This window comes from Homarus americanus, unplaced genomic scaffold (genome assembly GCF_018991925.1).
Source record: "Homarus americanus isolate GMGI-L3 unplaced genomic scaffold, GMGI_Hamer_2.0 scaffold45698, whole genome shotgun sequence".
NCBI lineage: Eukaryota > Metazoa > Arthropoda > Malacostraca > Decapoda > Nephropidae > Homarus > Homarus americanus.
Window position 1 is genome coordinate 13,267,208 of NW_024735554.1, and position 18,861 is coordinate 13,286,068.

General features: G+C 43.2%; 1 protein-coding gene across 2 annotated transcripts in view; it reads left to right on the forward strand.

Annotated features, from left to right (window-relative positions):
• LOC121871536 (cadherin-23-like) overlaps nt 1-18,861 on the forward strand; it is a gene marked incomplete at its 3' end in the record, with an annotated part of 255,663 nt that overhangs the window by 198,933 nt on the left and 37,869 nt on the right. For both annotated transcript variants that reach the window (XM_042373970.1, XM_042373971.1), the window contains 2 exon segments: nt 10,343-10,437; nt 17,094-17,194. In XM_042373970.1, coding sequence (XP_042229904.1) covers nt 10,343-10,437; nt 17,094-17,194 — 196 coding nt within the window.

An 18,861-nucleotide genomic window follows, 5' to 3' on the forward strand; every position in this document is an offset into this window, starting at 1 on the left:
TGGACAAGGTGGTGCTGCAAGTGGCAACTGTGGGCAGACTGGTGCAGGTGTGGTTTGTTAGGGGTAATGCTAGGTTGGGGGCACATCGGGTAAGGTGGCCGGCTTCACTCGATCAATGCTGACGGTGTCGTGTCTGCCACTGCGAATGATCATCAGGAACTTCGCTGACCGTGCAAAAACCGGGAAGGGTCCGTCGTAGGGGAGTTGAAGTGAGTTGCGGCGAGCATCGTACCTGACGAAGATATACCCGGCGTTGAGTAGTGTAGAAGGGATGTGTTCAGGGTGATGGGAAGGCTGGCGTGGGGCAGTAACTTTGAATGCAGAAATTGCTTGTCGTAATGTTTGCAGTAGGTCGTGACGGGCAGCAGGAGTGAAGTGGTCAAGGTCAGGAGTAAGTGAGAAGTCCCCGGGTAGGCGAAGGGGCTCGCGTAGGGTGAGATCTGTTGGGCTGCAGTCCATGTCTTCTTTGTGTGATGCGCAGATGCCAAGGAGCACTAAGGGTAGAGTATCCGTCCAGCTGTAGGGGTCGTGCTGTGCCTTGATGGCGTCCTTCAGCTGACGATGAAACCGCTCTACCATGCCATTGAGGGTGGTAAGAAGTAGTACGGTGTCTGGAAGTGCCGAGGAACTGCAGGAGACTATGCCAGAGTTGTGACTCAAACTGGACTCCTTGGTCAGTGATGACAGTCGTGGGAGGACCAGACAGGAAGGCGCGGATGGCTGACTCTGGTGAAGATGTAGGTGTGTTCGCAGGATGATGGAAGAGGTCCCATGATGTCGAGGTGCACTACCTGGAAGCATCCTTTGAGCACAGGGAAGGTTTCTAAGGGAGCCCGTTTGTGTTGATGTATCTTAGAGGACTGGCAGGCCAGGCACTGGGCAGCCCATTTCCGAGTATCAGCCTTGATACCAGGCCAGACGACACGTTGCATGAGAAGGTGCTGGGAGGCCCGTGCACCTGGGTGGCTGAGACCATGGATGCGGTCGAAAATGGCGCGGTTGTGGATGTGAGGCACAAACGGTCTTGGCTGCCCAAAGGACATGTCACACCACAACTTGATGTTTGTGCCGGGAACAGGGAGTTCTTGAAGGGAGATGTCTTGTATGCTGTAAGGTCTTCGTCGTTCTCTTGAGCTACGGCGAGCTGTCTGTAATCCATGGGTGGAGATGATGGAAAAATGCTGGATATACGAGAGGGTTGTCGATGATCTCGTTGTGGCTGCCCTTGATGGGTTGGATGTTGCTGGTGAACTCGGAAATGTAGGCCAAGTGGCGAAGAACACAAAGTGTATGTGTCTGGGTGGCTGAAGCGAAGGCGTGGACGAGGGGCTTGTGATCAGTGAAGATGGTGAACTGACGGGCCTCGAGGAAGCGCTGGAAATGCTTGACAGCAAGATATATGGCCAGGAACTCTCGATCGAAGGCACTGTACTTGAGTTGAGATGGTTGAAGCCGCTGTGAGAAGAAGGCAATGGGTATGAGTTTTCCATTGATCTCCTATTGTAAGACGGCGCCCACGGCAGTAGAAGAAGCGTTTGTTGTGAGAGTGGTCCGGGCGTTGGGGGCAGGGTAAGGAGTGTGAATGTGCTGCTTGATAGTTGTGAATGCTGTAAAAGCCTCTTGAGTCCATATGAGAGGCTTGTGAGATGTCTTGGGGAGTCCCTTGAGAAGATCGTGGAGAGTAGTGAGGATCTTAGCAGCCTGGGCAATGAAGCGGTGGTAGTAGTTGACTAAACCCAGGAATTCTCGGAGCTTCTTCGCTGTTTCAGGTTTGGGGAACTCCTTGATGGCAGTTACTTTCTGTGGTAGGGGTTGGATGCCGCTCGACGAGACTCTGTGACCGAGGAAGTCGATGGAGGAGGCTCCAAAGATGCACTTGGCGGGATGAACTTTCATGTTGTTGTTCTGCAGGCGTTGGAGAAGGAGCTGTAGATGGTGGTGAAGCTCGGCAGGCGTCGGAGATGCGACGAGAATGTCGCCAATGTAGACAGTGACAAAGTCGAGGTTGCAAAGCATATGGTCCATGTACCTCTGGAAGGTCTGAGCTGCAATGCGTAGTCCAAAACTCATGTAGGCATACTTGAAGAGACCGAACGGTGAGGGCAGTCTTCTGGATATCTGCAGGTGCCACTGGAATCTGATGAAAGACATGCTCCAAGTTGATCTTCTAGAAGATGGTCTTGCCGTGGAGTTTGTGGTGGAAGTCCTGGACATGCGGGATAGGGTACCTGTCAGGTTTGGTGACGAGGTTCAGGGCTCAGTAGTCACCACATATCCTCCAGTTGTTGGATGATGGCTTTGGAACCATGTGAAGAGGAGATGCCCAGGGACTCTTTGAAGGTCGAATGATGCCATCTTGCAGGAGTCTGTTGAATTCCACCTTGGCTGCCTTCAGGAGCTCAGGGCGAAGGCAGCGAGGGCGTGAGAAGACTGGAGGTCCTGTAGTTTCGATGTGGTGGAAGATTCCAGACGTAGGTGGTGGTGGAGAGACTCGGGGTGAGAAAAGTTCCTTGAACTCCTCGAGCAGGAAGGAGAACGTGTGTGCTGTAGGCTCATGGATGAGGCAGAGGTTGCTTGGGTCGACGACGAGCTTGTGGAAGGTGAGGAAGTCGAAGCCAAGGATGGGTTAAGAGACGTCTGCCACCACGAAGGACCAGCGCAAAGTCTAGGGAAGACCAAGGTCTAAGGCGAGGATGTGTGTGCCGTAGGAGGCGATGGGGGTACCGTTGGCGGTAAACAGGTCATATGAGGGTTGCTTTGATGTGTCTTGCGGTGAGGGAGGGATGATGCTGACCGTGCCCATGTCAACGAGGAATTTCCTGCTGGTGATGTGGTCGGTTATATGCAGCAGTGAGACGCCTGAAGTGACGGGGGCTGTGGCGTCTACCAATCCCCGTCGATGCCGTTTACCGAATAGTTGCAGGGAGCCTCACAACATCTAGCGATAGCACCGAAGCGTTGATGGTACCAGCAGAGGGTAGGTGCACTGTGCTGGGAGCTGATGACGGTGTCCAAGGCTGGACGTAGACGTCGGGGTTGGTAGGACACAGTGCGTGGGGCCGGAACAGCAGCAGCAGCAGGCATGGAGGAGCAGAGCTGCTCAAGGGTGTCCATCCTGCTGTGTAGAGACTGTAGCAAGTCCCTCATGTCTTGTGAGGTGTTGCTCGTCTGAGAAGCGTTGATCCGGTTGACAAGATCGGCGGAAAGTGACGGTGTTATCACCGAGTTGTCTGCGGCAGCACGGCGCACAGCAGTGTATTCATTGAATACTCTGTTTGCTGTGGCTGCGTATCACCGGGGTTGTAGAATAGTCCAGTGCAGACAGTGCGAGGCGAACTTCTGCAGGGAGCTTCTGGGCGTGAATCTGGCGCAGGACAGTGTCAGGAAGCTTGTCTGTGTGGTGGGAGTTCAGTCTACGCATCTCGTTCCAGAGACGGGCAGGCGTTGAGTTGCTGAGGGGTAGACTTGATAGGTCTTGCAGGAGACTAGTGTCATGCCGCTGGTATCGCCTCTTGAGAGCATCTCGTAGAGCTGCGAATTTGTTGTCAGCTGGAGGGTTGGTAATGACTTTTGAGGCTTGCGTGGTGACTTCTGTGGGCAAGAAACAGACCAGGGTGACGTACTTTTGCTCATCTTTAGCTGTTGAGCCGGTGAGAGCTGCCTCCACATGAATTATCCAGTCCTCAGTGTTGTGTTTGAAGACTGGAATGAATCCGTCAGTTAATCCCCCAATTAACCCGGTTGTTCACATAAATTGTATATTGGGGTTTTAGTAACGAGACCCAGTGAAGTTCCTTTGCTTTATTATAAAAGGATTATGTCTATAATTCCTGAGTGTAGATCAACCGTAAGTTCCACTGTATACGAGTGAACGAGAAAGAGGACGGCATTTATGTAAATATAAACGTAGATCACGTCCGTTCAATAGTAGTTGATCTGAGTGACTGAGCAAGGGGCGTCGCTGATGCGCGCTTACAAAGATGCTGACATATGGGCTTGTTCCTCTTGGGAAAGCTACCTTTCACGTGTACAATTCATGTCTTACTCAAAGACAGTGGAAAGTTACAGGGGGTGAATCTGAATATAATATCAGATGTATTGACCCATTTATATAATATGTTCTGTTGATGAGACAGGGGCCCATTACAGGAAGAGTGATCTTTTTCTCATCCATCCTGTGTGAGTGCGTTACTCCTGGGGTCACCATTTGTAGTATAGGCTATGTAGGAAATCTCGCACAAAGGGTGGAGGTGAGAAGGGAAATTCACTATGGCGTTTTCTATAAATATATTATATGTACAAATGCAGTGCTAGGGAGTTGCTGTGTGGTGAGGAGCTTGTTGAGAGGAGGTCTTGTCTGTTTGGGAGCGTTGAGTAGAATCCTCTTCACGGTGAGGCTGGGGGTATTTATACAAGTCTGCCGGAAGTGAGCGGCGCTGCTGGCCGATCATCACCCAGTCTGAAAGCTAGGCTTGGGCTGAGAAACTCGCCACGGGGTCGGCTGGTCAGCGACAAAACGGCGGTTGGCATAACATTTTAAAATATGGAGTGAGAAAGCAGAAAGGTGTGGGTGATTAGAGATGGAGTGGAAAGGAGTAGTAAAGTGCACCAGTGTTGCCAAGCGATAAGCTACTCAACAGCTGATCTTTTAATTTGCCTCCATGCAGTCACACGACAAGACCCTCACTGGATGCGTGTTGTCTTAATTCTTGTGTGTGTGTGTGTGTGTGTGTTAATAATAATAATAATTAAAGTTTTATTAAAAGAGCATGGAAGCCGTAAGGCTGAAAATGTGTGTATGTGTGTGTGTAATAATAATAATATAATAATAAAGGTTTTTTAAAGGAGTTGCAGCCGGTGGCTGAAAATATACAAACTTCCATGTGATTTAGACATAATGATATATGTTCAAGACATTTACAGGGCTGTACAGTACATAAATCAGGAGCTGTTTATTATTTTAACAATAGATGAGATGGTGCTATTCTTATATCTATCAGTGCGGGCTTTTATGGGTTGAATTTTGTTGTAGTGGCGGACTGCGCGAGGTGGGCGGTGGACTGCCGGTGGCAGTAGGTGGCGATGAACAGGATGGTGCAGTAGACCACTGCCAAACCTTGCTAGTGCATGGTGGTGGAGGTCACTGAGGGATGGCATTTCCAGGGTGGAGAGAGCGTTTTTGTAGCCGGAGTAGTGTGCGCCGAGCATGATTCTGCAGGTCCTCTTCTGTACCTTCTCTGGCTGACGTTGTTGGGTGGAGTTGAGAGAAGACGACCAGGCTGGTGACGCATACGTTAATTTGGTAGAATAAATGCATTGTACATAGTCCTCAGCTCTGGCGTGGGTGCCCCAATTGACCTGAGTCGTCGTAGCATGTAGAGTCGGTACAAGGCTGCCTTGATTGTGTTGTTTACATGGGCCTTCCAGTCTAGTTTGTGGTCTATAGTTACACCCAGGTGTGTGTGCATGCGTGCATGCGTGTGTGTTTTTTTTTTACCTTGCCAAGCACATTGTACGATTTGAAGAGTTTGTTCAGGAATCAGGTGGTGAGGTAACATGCCAAGACACTTACACCACACACACATTAACAACACTACTAAACCATTGTCTCATAACATTTTACATTATAATTTATATTTTAAAATTAATTGATACATGATAGCTCGACAGGGCTACTTTCGCACTTAGACAACTGATCAATGAATAAACCAGGGCATATGGAGACTCATTATACATTAGGGGTGTCACAAAGTTTTGAAACTGCATCCGCATAAATTATCACAACCTATATCCATATTTTTTTTTTTTTTATGGGGATTGGACCACCCGAGCACAAGCCAATGACCCACAACGGGGCCTGGGGGACGAAAAAAAAAGAATAGATAAATTAGAAATAGAAAAGGAAAAGGTTATATTAATGTACACAGCGAAGATGCCGGGAAACCAGCTTTTTAAAGTGAGACAGATTGCATGAGTATGGAAACACAGAAGCAGGCAGAGCATTCCACAGTTTGGCTGTGCGAGGAAATGGTGGGCACCGCGGGCAAGACGTGTGTTGCGAGCCCACGGCCTTGCCGCTGGTACACAGGATGCCAAATCCACCGAACATTGCCCATTAAAGTACCTGTAAAAGAGAGAGTGAAGCAGCATTGCGGCGAAGAGAAAGGGAAGAAAGATTGTCAACTAAAAGAGGAGAGTTAATAAGACAAAATGCCTTTGATTCCACCCTGTCTAACAGTTGGACAGAAGAAGAGCCACCCCAGATATGAGAGCAGTACTCCAAGTTAGGACGAATGAATCCCTTATATACTTGAAGCAACTGCTCAAGAGTGAAGTAGCTACAGCATCTGTACAACATTCCCAACTTTTGGGAGGCAGCTTTAGCAATGTTGTGGATGTGTGGCTTCCATGACATATTAGAGGAAATTGTGAGGCCTATCATATCTATTTTAGAATTTGGCGGAATGATAGAATCCTGAAATGTGATTGGTGGAAGATCATCTAATTTGGAAAGTGTAATTGGTAAATACCGAGTTTTATTACTATTGAATTTAACCAAGTTTCTACCTCCCCATTCGGAGATGCTGCACAGATCCGCATTGATAGATGTAATGATAAGAGCTCTAGAAACAGATCTAGTGTGAGAGTAAGGGGGGAAGGGGAAAATGTGAAGAGTAGAATCATCAGTGTAAGAATGGACAGAATTAATTGTAGTGTGAAGTAAATCATTGATAAAAAGAAGGAAGAGAGTAGGTGAAAGAACAGAACGCTTTGGGACACCATTATTGATAGAAAAAGAGCGAGAGATCGATCCCTCGACAACAACTGCCATGGATCGGTTCTCAAGGAAGCTGGAGATTAGAAAACAAAGTTGGGGAGAGAAACCATAAGAGGGAAGTTTTGATAGCAAAGACTTGTGCCATACCCTGGCAAATGCTTTGGAGATGTCGAGGGCTACGACGGAAGTTTCTTCATAATCCCTAAGAGAGGATGACCAAAGATGGGTGTATTAGGAGAGCAGATCGCCAATAGATCTCGCCTGGCGAAAGCCATACTGGTGATCCGACAAAAGAGAATGGCGTTCATGGTGACGGAGAAAATGGAAGTTCAAGATACTGTAGTTTTGAAAATCTTAGAGAGGAATGAAGTTAGGGCAATGGGGCGATAGTTAGAGGGAGTAGAATGGTCTCCATTCTTTGGGATGGGCTGAACCAAAGCATGCTCCCAAGAAGGAAAAGTTTGGGTTTTGAGGCAAAGGTGAAAGAGGCGAGCAAGCACAGGGGCCAGAGCTTCACCACACTCCCTCAGAACACAAGGGGGTATTCTGTCCAGTCCATGCGCTTTACTAATCCAACCTGGATAACACAACCCTCCGAGTGGAGATTATAGGAAAGTGCATAGATTCAGTAAGAGGAGCAGGGGTAGGAGGGATAGAGTTGGAATCGTCTGAGGTGGAATTAGAGGAGAATAAGGTGCCAAAGAGATTGGCTTTGTCAGGGGGAGAGTTGGCTATAGAGTTATCAGGTCAGAAGAGAGGAGGAAAAGAAGGAGTGCAGAAGTTATTACTGATGTTTTTGGTTAGGGACCTGAAGGATTTACTAGAGGAAGAATTAGTCAGGACAGCGGTGTTTTTTTTTATAAAATTCCGCTTGGCCCAACGAAGAACAGCCTTACAATGATTTCTAGAAGTAATGAAAGAGGAGTGGGTAATAGGAGAAGGAGATAGTTTCATAGCTTGATATGCCCTATCTCTCTCCCTGCATGCAAGAGAGCAGGAGCGATCAAACCATGATTGTAAAGTGAAAATTTTGGTAGAAGATGGGATAAATGCACTCACACCGCCCTGTATAACCTCAGCAATGCTGTCAGCACATACCGAGGCGACCCGAGTGGAGAAGCAACATTCATCCCAAGGAAAGTTGGTGAAGAATTCTTGCAAGGAATGCCATTTTTTTTCTCTATTACAGTACGCAGAATGTACGTAATTAATAAAAGTATAAAAAGTTTTGAGCAATTGTGGCTCAGTGAGCAAGGTGACTATACCGGGACCATGTGTGGTGTGGCTGCCTCCTCAGCTCCGGCCCTGAGAGTATTAAGTAATGACTATTGTCCGGACAGTAGAAAGCCATAGAGCATAGAGTATAAAGATGAAAATAATCATATTGATTTAAAAGAGATTAAAGAAGGAATAGGACCTGGGTGTGGTAGATGATAACAAGTTGTTGTTTGAGGAATACATAGGGTGGAAGACCTCTGAAACAGTTTACTGTACCAGCGAGAACAGTACTCTACTGGGCTTCAAAATAGCCCCTGACAAGACTATTAGCAACAATGGAGGGATCCTACACAGGTCATTGGCCTCCTCCTCTCATAATGGCCTCCTCTAGGTTGGATGGCGATTAGGAAAAAAGATATAAGTTATAAAACAAGATGAACAGAATGAGACAAACCACATAATAGACCTGATCCAACTAACTCTTCCTTGGCTGGGCTAGTAATCTCCTGCAGTGACTATGTATACCTGTGGATACTTTAAGCTGAATACCATTGTTGCTAAAACAGTGTACAAATTATAAAACATAGATACTATACTCAAAACTACGGTTGGTAAACTCGTGGTTCGTGAGAATTTACTGTACTCTTTGCATATAAAAAGCTTACTATTTGTATTGCATCTTACTCAGGGTTTACATTTTGATCTGACCACTGGCCTGACTGACTGACTGACTGACTGACTGACTGAAGCAAATTTTTATTTAGTGATATCTCCATTAGCCGGAATAATTGGTGCAGAGCACTATGAGAGATTTCTGGGTAACGAGACGACTCTCTCAAAACCAGAAAAATAATCCCTCATCCCTGGAATTTTCCGGGTAACGGAATTTTTTTTCCGGAAGTTCCAGAAATTGTGCATTGCATTATCTCTCAAACCCGGAAAAATATCCCCTTAATAGAAAAGATTTAATACTGTAAGTAATATTTTTGGTGTTCGTTTATGTAGGTGTGGGATTGTCAAGTGAGGGTGGCAGTGTGGCGTCAGCTGCCGAGTCTGGTGTTCCTTGATGTTGAAATAGCCTGTTGTTCCCGAGTCTAGTGTTCATTGGTGCTTTATTTAGTAAGAAAATGAACTCGTTAAGTCAAGTTTAGTCACTTTTATTGGCCTCCAGAACCTAACCCTATTTTCCCCATTGATTGCATGTAATTATATATTGCAATTTAGTAAATAGCAAACATCTCACAATATATACCGACCTTACTGTACCAGAAATCTTTTCTTGGAAGTTCCGGAAAATGACCCTGATTTTCATCTCTCAAACCCGGAATGAAAATCCCTCGTCCCTGGAATTTTCCAGGTATTGGGAAATTTTTTCAGGATTTTCCAGAAAATGTGCCCCTTGGAAAATCGTTCCCAAAGCCAGAATTTTCCAAAAAAGTCCAGCTTTGGGAACGATTTTCCAAGAAAATTTCAATTCTGGCTATCGGAGAGTTCCAGGTTTGAGGGATTCCGGCTAATGGAGATATTACTACTGTACGTATTTGTAAAACTAATTACATTAATGCAACCAAAGTATACCTCTAAACCCCCATGTCTATATTAATTTCATCACTCAGAGTTGCTGTGGTTTGTTGTTTATGATTTACAGTAGTAAGCCACACTGTCCCTTCATCTCCATCCACTTTAAGGCCTTCCACCTGCATGTAGTTTGGCATCCTGTGTACCGCCGGCAAGGCCGTGGGCTCGTAACACTCGTCTTGCCCGTGGTGCCCACAATTTCTCTGTGGCTCACAGTCACACTAGAATAACCCGTTATAGTACAGTCTCACCCAAAAGTTCGTTAAACTCTCCCACCCAACTATTGCTGCACTGCCTGCTTCAGATGTTTGAATCTGCCTCAGTACCAACCAGAACATGAAACCGATACGAATGAGTCTAAAGGTTCAAAGTAACAGACTTAAGTTTATACATCTGAAGCAGGCAGTGCAGCAAAAGCTGGCTGGGAGAGTTAACGAACTTTTGGGTGAGACTGTACATCCTTCTTTCCTCACACAGCCAAACTGTGGAATGCTCTGCCTTCTTCTGTGTTTCCATACTCTTACAATCTGTCTCACTCTAAAAAGCTGGTTTTCCAGCATCTTCGTGGTGTAGATTAATATGATCATTTTCTTTTTTATTTTCTTTTTTTATTTTTACTCTTATTTTTTCATCCCCTAGGCCCCGTTGTGGGTCGATGACCTGTGCCTGGGTGGACTCTTCCCTATAAAAAAAAATTGACTTTGAAAATAGGATTAACAAATTGTATTATGATTATTGGTATTACACTATATCTTGCTGTAATTACAGGCTCAGGATCTTGACGAGAATGAAAACTTCACGTACAGTCTGGGAAATGATTTTCAGTGGATGGAGACTGATATTACGCCAACCAACCCATTCAGGTAAGATAGGGTAGCTGAAAAGGCTTTCTCTTGTCTGAGAATTAGTTTAACAAACAAACTAATAAATGCAATTACAGTACACACATATACACAAAAAAAAAAAAGAACCCAAGTCTGCCTGACTAAGATTTTAATTAAGAATACAAATAGTATACTGTAAGTCCTCTGCTTATGTTGGGGTTGCATAGCTAGAGAACACAAATTTGGTCACTGAAATCATTTTTATCATTGACTTAACACTCTTGGGGTTTTCATTTGCAGATTTACTTATGATTTAAATTATCTCTTTAGGGTTTTCATAAGCAAATTTGTGTATGAACTAAAAAATTGCAATAAAATAATTTTATGTTTGCATATGAGCACTAAATACGCAAGACGCACATTTGGCAATGTCGGTGTGATCTGGCACCTATGTAGACTGCCTCCAAGGTTACAAGAGTGACCACACCAGTCGCCCTTTTTGGTTCAATGGCGAAGGTGGAGGGGTGGGAAAACAAAAAATGTACAAGAAGATTGTACCACATGGTGATTGTGTGGTGCCTTCTGAGGCCTCTCTCAGTGTCCCTGGCCCTTCTAGTGCAAGTGGTAGTTTGTCTGTCCCTTCAACATGCAATCCTAGTGCAAAAGAAACTGCCTGGCATGCCATTGTGGCTAAAAGGAAAAATAAAAATGTGTGGTATCTCGGCCATCACAGTGGTGTAAAATTAAACTGAAGGGGAGAGACTTACTCATTGTTGGATGTAGCTACAGATCCCCAAATTGTAGCGTATTAAACAAGAGGACAATGTAACTGTGCCGAACCCTAGCCACCTTGTCATGGGGGACTTTAATTATGGCGATATCGACTGGAGAAATGAATCAATGCCAAACGACCTTAATAATGCAGCCACTTTTTTGTAAAAACTCTGAGAGACAATTTCTATTATAACTTGTTAAAGTTCTGACTCACTACAGAGGGGAGCAAACACCCAAACCGCTGGACTTCATCATAACTAACGAGAAGCGTATGGTGGCCAATCTGGAACACCTAGCCCCAGTTGGCACTAGTTACCAAGTAATGTTGTTCTTCAGATTTAACTTTGCTTGGTTCATGACAAACCAGGTCCAGGTTCAAATATTACTAAGGAAATGATAATGGGATGAGGGAGGAGATAAGGAGTATACACTGGCCTGACTTACTAAGGAATGAGAAAGCAGATGCTTCGCTGAATATCATAGCCAGTAAAGTAAACCATACGATCGATAAATATATACCTAAGACCAAACTCAGTGCCTCCAGGAATACAAGGAGACCGCTACACATGAACCATGCGGCGGTCGGCAAAGTTAAGAAGAAAACTCAGGATTTCGATATGTAGGTAAGGAAAAATGATGAGCAGTACGGTAGGATGTATGCCAGATCCAGGAACCAAGCAAAGGCAGAGTGTAGAAGGGCTGAAAAAGAGTTCCAGAGGCAGATTGTGAGTGAGTTCAAGTCAAACCCAAAGGCTTTTTACCGCTATGCAAAGTCAAAATTAAAAACATGAGTAGGCATATTGGACCTGAGGCTTGAAGATGGTAGTTATGCAGATTCTGACTAGGATAAGGCGGAGGGGTTGAAAATTTTTTTTCATAGGTGTTCACAAGAGAGGATGCGAACAATCTTCCTGCATTCGAGGAAAGATGGTTTGACACAGAGCTGACCCACATTGCGTTCTCGGATGAGGTTATAAGAAATAAACTGTCAAAGCTAAAGATTCACAGGAGTCCCGACCCAGCTATGGTACACCCCAGAGTGTTAAGAGAACTGTGTAACGAGCTTGTAGAGCCTCTTAAGATCCTGTTCTGCAAATGCCTGGAGGATCAAAAGGTCCCCGAGAACTGGAAGATGGTTTTTGTGAGTCCTATATTCAAGAAGGGCGATCATCACTCCACGAATAATTATAGACCAGCGAGCCTGACCAGCATAGTGTGCAAAGTACTAGAGAGCATCATAAGAGATGCCATGATCGAGCATCTGCTACTAAATAACCTTGTAAAGGAATGCCAACACGGTTTTATGCCGGGAAGATCCTGCTTAACACAATTACTCAAGGTACTAGATGTTTGGACTCAAATTCTAGATGTAAGTGGAAATATCAACAATATATACCTAGATGTTGCTAAGGCTTTCGACAGTGTACCTCATGAAAGGCTCAGAATTGGGATTCGGGGAAAAGTCCTAGCGTGTATCAGATACAGTACTTTCTGCATGACCGCAAACAGTGTGTGGTGGTAAATGGTACGAAATTGTCATGTGTACCTGTAACTAGCTGGGTACCACAGGGCAATGTATTGGGCCCATTGTTGTTTATCTGTTTCATTAATGACATACTAGAAGCTATACACTCCTCCATACAAATGTTTGTGGACAATGCCAAGTTATTTAGGGAAATTAGGAACCAAACTGACTATGAAGAGCTGCGGAAAGATCCCTAGGAGCTTCAAGAATGGTCGAGGAAATGGCTGCTAAAATTCGGTGTCACGAAGTGCAAAAGGATGCACCTGGGTCTCACCAATACTAAGGAGGCGTATCACATGTCCCAACAGGGCAAAAAGACTGCATTAATTGAGACCGAATGTGAAAAGGACCTGGGTGTGTATGTCAACAATGAACCTAAATTCCCCTGCCGCTGATGAATTTTGTGATGAATATAATGATTGATGATGGTGAAGATGAAGGCAGGGGAGTTATAAGTGCCCCTCATCTGCCTCGTCAACGTTGAAAACCCGCTCTGGCTTGTAACCCTTCTCCCGGATAAATCTCAGCAAGGATCGCAGGATACTTCCTTGTTGCTAAATCATCTGCTGATGCTGACTCACCAGTGATCCTCGAGTAGTGCAGGTTGTAGCACTTCTTGAAATTTCAAACCACCCCTTACTGGCATTAAAACCTTTATTTGTGGTATCACCAGAACCACCAGCACTAGCCCCACCTTCACCACTCACTTCACCTTCCTCAGCATGGATTCAACCACAGATAAACTTCTGGCTGAGAGGGATGTGACAGCAGTTAAGGTCCTCAATCCTGATGTTAAGGGCTTTCTCCATCTTCACCATAGCTGTATCCTTCACATTAGCGGCGACCTTGGCAGAAGAGGGGGCACTTAGAGCTCAGCCATGTTAATATTGTTATTATTATCCACTCTGTATCTGTGTTTTTCTGGCTAAATAAACTATTTCAATTCAATTCAATCTTCTCTTTTTTCTTGATGTAGAGGACAGTTGACTCATTAATGCCATACCCGTGGCCACACGCAACAAAACTCTGGCCACTCCTAAGTTTTTCCAGTACAGGTTGTACCTCTCTTGTCCGGCATTCTGTGGTCCGGAAACTCCCGTGGTCCGGAACGATTTTAATTTGTCCAATAGGTAGATAGGCAGCTTTTTTTTTACTTATCTGAATTATTATTATTATTACAGGAGTATTAAATTTTTGCCCCTCAGGCCCCAATGTCGGTCAGTGACCTATGCCCGGGTGGGCTAATCCCCATAAAATAACAACAACAACAAAGCCGCGGGAAATTAAGGTTTGTTTACATCCGGCAGTTCGGCTGCTCTCTCTCTCTCTCTCTCTCTGCTTGTCTATACAGAGTACAACATTTAACCCTTCAATATATATGAGCAGTAAATAAGTGTTGCTTTCATATTCTTATGTAGAGTAATGACGATATGTTTTCACATGTAATAATAATAATAATAATAATAATAATAATTAACGGTTTATTGAAAGAGCTTGGCAGCCAGAAGGCTGAAAATATACAGTTACATATTTGGGGAATGGGTTACGAATTACAAATAATATACAAGTAACATAAGTGATAGCAGGGGGAGTGGGCAGGGCCAAACAGATTCGGCCTGGCTGCTAAAACCAGGAGCGCCTTCGGCACGTCTTATCTCACTGAGGGTTGACAAGGGTGCAGTCTCACTTTTTTTTTTTACCATTAATGGTTAGCTACTTATATTGTTCCATTTATTAACATTAAATAACATTACAGGTACTTCAAACAACCATATTAATTTTTTTACATTAATTTTACTACAGCTACAATCAGGGTCTTATTTTCTTCAGTTTTATATGTAGAACCAATCAGTCACTGGTTTTGTAAGCTTTAACATAAACAATGCCGGCAGCCGTCTTGTCTCATCGTGTGTTTTAATATTCCACGTATTACTAATAAATTGTGTTGTTAATTTTGCACACACAAACATTAATTCAATAAAAACAAATTCAGAAACATTAATTAAAATATATATGAACAGTAAATAAGTGTTGCTTTCATATTCTTATGTAAAGTAATGACGATATGTTTTCACGTGTGCGCACTTACATATGCGATCTCTCTTTTTTCTTTACCATTATCATTAGCTACTTCTATTGTTCCATTTTTTAACATTAAATAAAATTACTTATAACAACCATATTAATTTTACTACAGCTACAACCAAGGTCTTATTTTCTTCAGTTTTATATGTAGAACCAGTCAGTCACTGGTTTTGTAATCAACGAAAACAATGCTGTGTCATTTCCTCGTGTGTTTTAATATTCTACGTATTATTAATGAATTGTATTGCTCATTTTGCACACATAAACATTAATTCAATAAAAAAGACATTCAGTAATAAACAATAATGAATCTTTTGTACATAAGAGAAATGACACTGTTTACACGATTATGCACGTCGTCTGCACGTTGGCGGGCCGTTCAAACCCGTCGAAATTCAAGTTTCCGCCGTCAAAAATTTTATTTTTTTGTGTGTGTGTGTTCCAATAAAATACGTTGAATTAAAAACTCGCGGAATTTGAGAAGCTACTATACGACATTTAACCCTTCAATATGTCTTTAAAGAGACCATGATGCAGAGAAAGTGGTGCTAGTGCTTCCAAGCATAAGCACAAGTCACTATCTATCCAGGAAAAGGGTGAATTTCCATGGTCCGGCAATTTCCATGGTCCGGCACCAGTCAGGTCCCGAGGTTGCCGGACTAGAGAGGTACAACCTGTAGTTGTATCTTCTCTCTTTGCTTGTTTGGGCGCCTTCCCACGGCTGGATGAAGATGGTTGAGTTTGTTTGGGAGCCATCACAAGCATGATGAATACAGTTGTTAAGAGAGCAGAGTAGCACATGCACAAGACAGACAAGTGTTTATCGTCAACTGAGGCGGAGTGCACGCATGACCCAGCCACCTGGGACAACAGAAACACCTTGCGGGAAACCACAAAACTCGCGCACTCCCCGTCCCTGTCATGAACATGCCACCAACTTTAAAATGTACCCAAAGATATTCTTGGGTACTTCCACAGTGTCAGCCACGAATTGTAAGGGCATGCTCTGTATCATACCAATGAGTGTTATGCTGATGAAACAGCTTTTACAAGAATTAGTAACAACACCTCATCCACACTGGCTGAACTCCACACAGTTTGTGAAGGACTTCAGGATGCTGTAGAGAAATGTAAAGATGCATATATGTTTGTTGACAGTAGAAGTGCATTGGAAACCTTGCAGAGTAAAAATCCTTGTAACTTTCGTATTGTTAATATCTGTAAATAACCTGTCATAGTAATGCAAGAAATTGAATGCACTGTGCAGTTTGCATGGATTCCATCACATGTGGGGATTCATTTAAACGAAATGGCTGACAAATTGGCCAAAAAAGCGGCAGAAAATATGTATATTGTTATTGTTAGCAATGTTAGTGCAGTAAAAGAATGATAAAGAAGGAATTGAAAAGAAAAAGCAAGGAATGAGAAAATGCAAGAAGAGAAGTGATTGCCATATGTAGTGAGAGTTTCCAGCACTACAGTATTTGTATGTTTTATAAAACACCAATGTAATTTATGAGTCCAACCTACCATCTGTTAATACTGTTTTAATGAGACTAAGATTGGGATACAAATATTACTAGTAGATAAGTGGGTCAGCCTTGTCAACTTTGTCATATGAGGGATGCACATATACTGCAGCATTACTTGACAAAATCCAACCATAAAGGAACAGGGAGGTCACCACTCTAAGGGAACAAGTTTGTTGGATAAATAATAATGGAAAAATATAAATAATTATTGCAATATATTAACATTTTGCACTGAGGGTCTGACATTAACTTTGCGTAAGTCTCATAGAAGAATGACAAAGGTGAGAGCAGGAGATTATATTATTTTGCCCTATTAATGTAGTACTTATGTCAAAATAATAAATATTTTTATTTTGTGAGTGTAAATAATGAATGGTTAAGATAATTCTTGCATTGTACAAAATATTGCATCAATTTTACGACCTTTATGACTTTGTTTAAACGCCCAAAAAGGATGACATAGGTGAGGGTGGGAGCAGTACACTACCCTGTCCTTTTGATGTAATACTTGTTTATAAAATATTTCAGTTTCAATATTGATATGATCAACATAATACATGAATTGCTTATTCTCTAACTGTGGTGAAGTGACTACAGGGTATTGAATAGGAAAATGATAATGCTATTGACACTATATTTTCGTTTCATGAATTTGAGTGGCAAATCACAAACATTTTGATTGTAATTTTCATATGTTTGTTCACTGTTGATGAATATGATGAGTTGTGCCTAGACTACTGAATTCTTGATCTTGTATTTAACACATTATTGCTTTTCAGGGTTGTAGGAGACAACAACGCTGCCAATCTCATTCTCAACTTTCTGCCAACTGGCATGAATGAAGGGTATTGCACCTTCACCGTCTATGTCAATGATGCAGGTACAGTTACATTGCAGTTAATTGTACCCAACACATGCCTCTTGTTTCTCTAGTCATGTGTTTATTTGACCCATCTGAGTTTCCTTTCTGGAACATAACCAATATATATCAGAATTATATACCAGAAAATAAAATTTTGTAAATTTGTAAAAAGGAGTTGGCTTTTGCTAAGAATACACACACAAAAAAATTATCTTGAAATCTTCTATTGTGATTAGATGAGTGGATGGTCTGTATTTAATGCAGCACCCGACAGTTGTAATATTACCACCTTATCATACATTTTTAATACAGGAATACTGTTATTATAGCCATGGCCTACTCTAGATTCTGATGGACCCTGTGCAAGAAAATGGTTGGGGGCCCCCATTCCCTAGACAACTTTTTACTTTTATCCTCTTTACCATTGATCGGCTCATTAGCCACTTGGGTGGCCGGTCACACCTCTGTTACGCACTGTTTGGTAAGTACTGGGCATGCACTGAATCCTGAATTTATCTGAACCTGCTCCAGTGCTGGTCAAGTTTGGTCTTGAAAAACCTCATGCTCTGTGCCATCACAATACTCTCTGGCAGATTGTTTCAAGAGTTCACAATTCTCACTCTGAAAAAGTTTGCTCTCACAGTTTTCTGGACCTGTGGCTTCTTCAACCATGAGCTGTGACTCCTTGTGGGGCGGGCAACTGCCATCTCCAGGTATAGACACTTGACTGATTAGTGCCCCCTGAGATGTTTATGCATTTCAATTAGGTCACCCCTTGCTCATCTGTAGTATAATCTAGGCAGTTGCATGTGCTCTAATCTCAATGGATAACTGAGGTGCTATAATGCAGGCACCAGTCTGGTGGCCCTCCTTTGGACATTTTCATTCAACTGACAGTCTCGGGGACCAGACGGGTTGACAGTACTCCAAACGGGGAAGCACTTCACTCTTGAAGATCGTTACAAGAGAACAACCTTCTTATAAGACCTACTAGTTTAGTTGCTTGAGTCACCTTCTTGTCAACATACACAACCAGGTCCTTATTGCATTCGGTCTCTATTAATCCAGTTTCTTCATCCTGTTGGGACATGTTATTCCGGCTTTGGGAACGATTTTCTGATTTTCTGAGGAAATTTTAATTCCGGCTATTGGAGAGTTCCGGTTTAGTTTGTGTGTGTATATTGATAACCACATAGGAAAAAGAAAACACTAAGTTCCCAAGCCTAAAGAGTTGCTACTGACAAGGCTAATATATACATTAAAGGAGAGTAAGAACAAGTCCCTTGGGACAGCAGGTGTCCACCATATTCAGGCCATTAAGTAGTGACCCAACCCTTTCACCTGGTTACTAATCTTCTTAATCACAAAATTATCCAATTTGTACATTCCATTACTCAAATTCATGTTCACAGATTCGGTATATTTAATGAGAGTGGAGCAAGGCCCATAAATTGAAATTTCTTCAGACATGCATTATTGAACAATATATGCCAAAATAAATCCTCCCACGATGTGTCTTGCAGATGTCCAACTGCCCTTTTGATGAATTCCGGGAAATTATCTTAAAGAAGCACATCTGATTAGACCACTATTCGGTATCCCCATTAAAGACAATACAGTATACAATATTACCCTGCTTTACGCATTTTTTTTTACGCCTTTCCACGTTTGCGCTGTACCCTGCC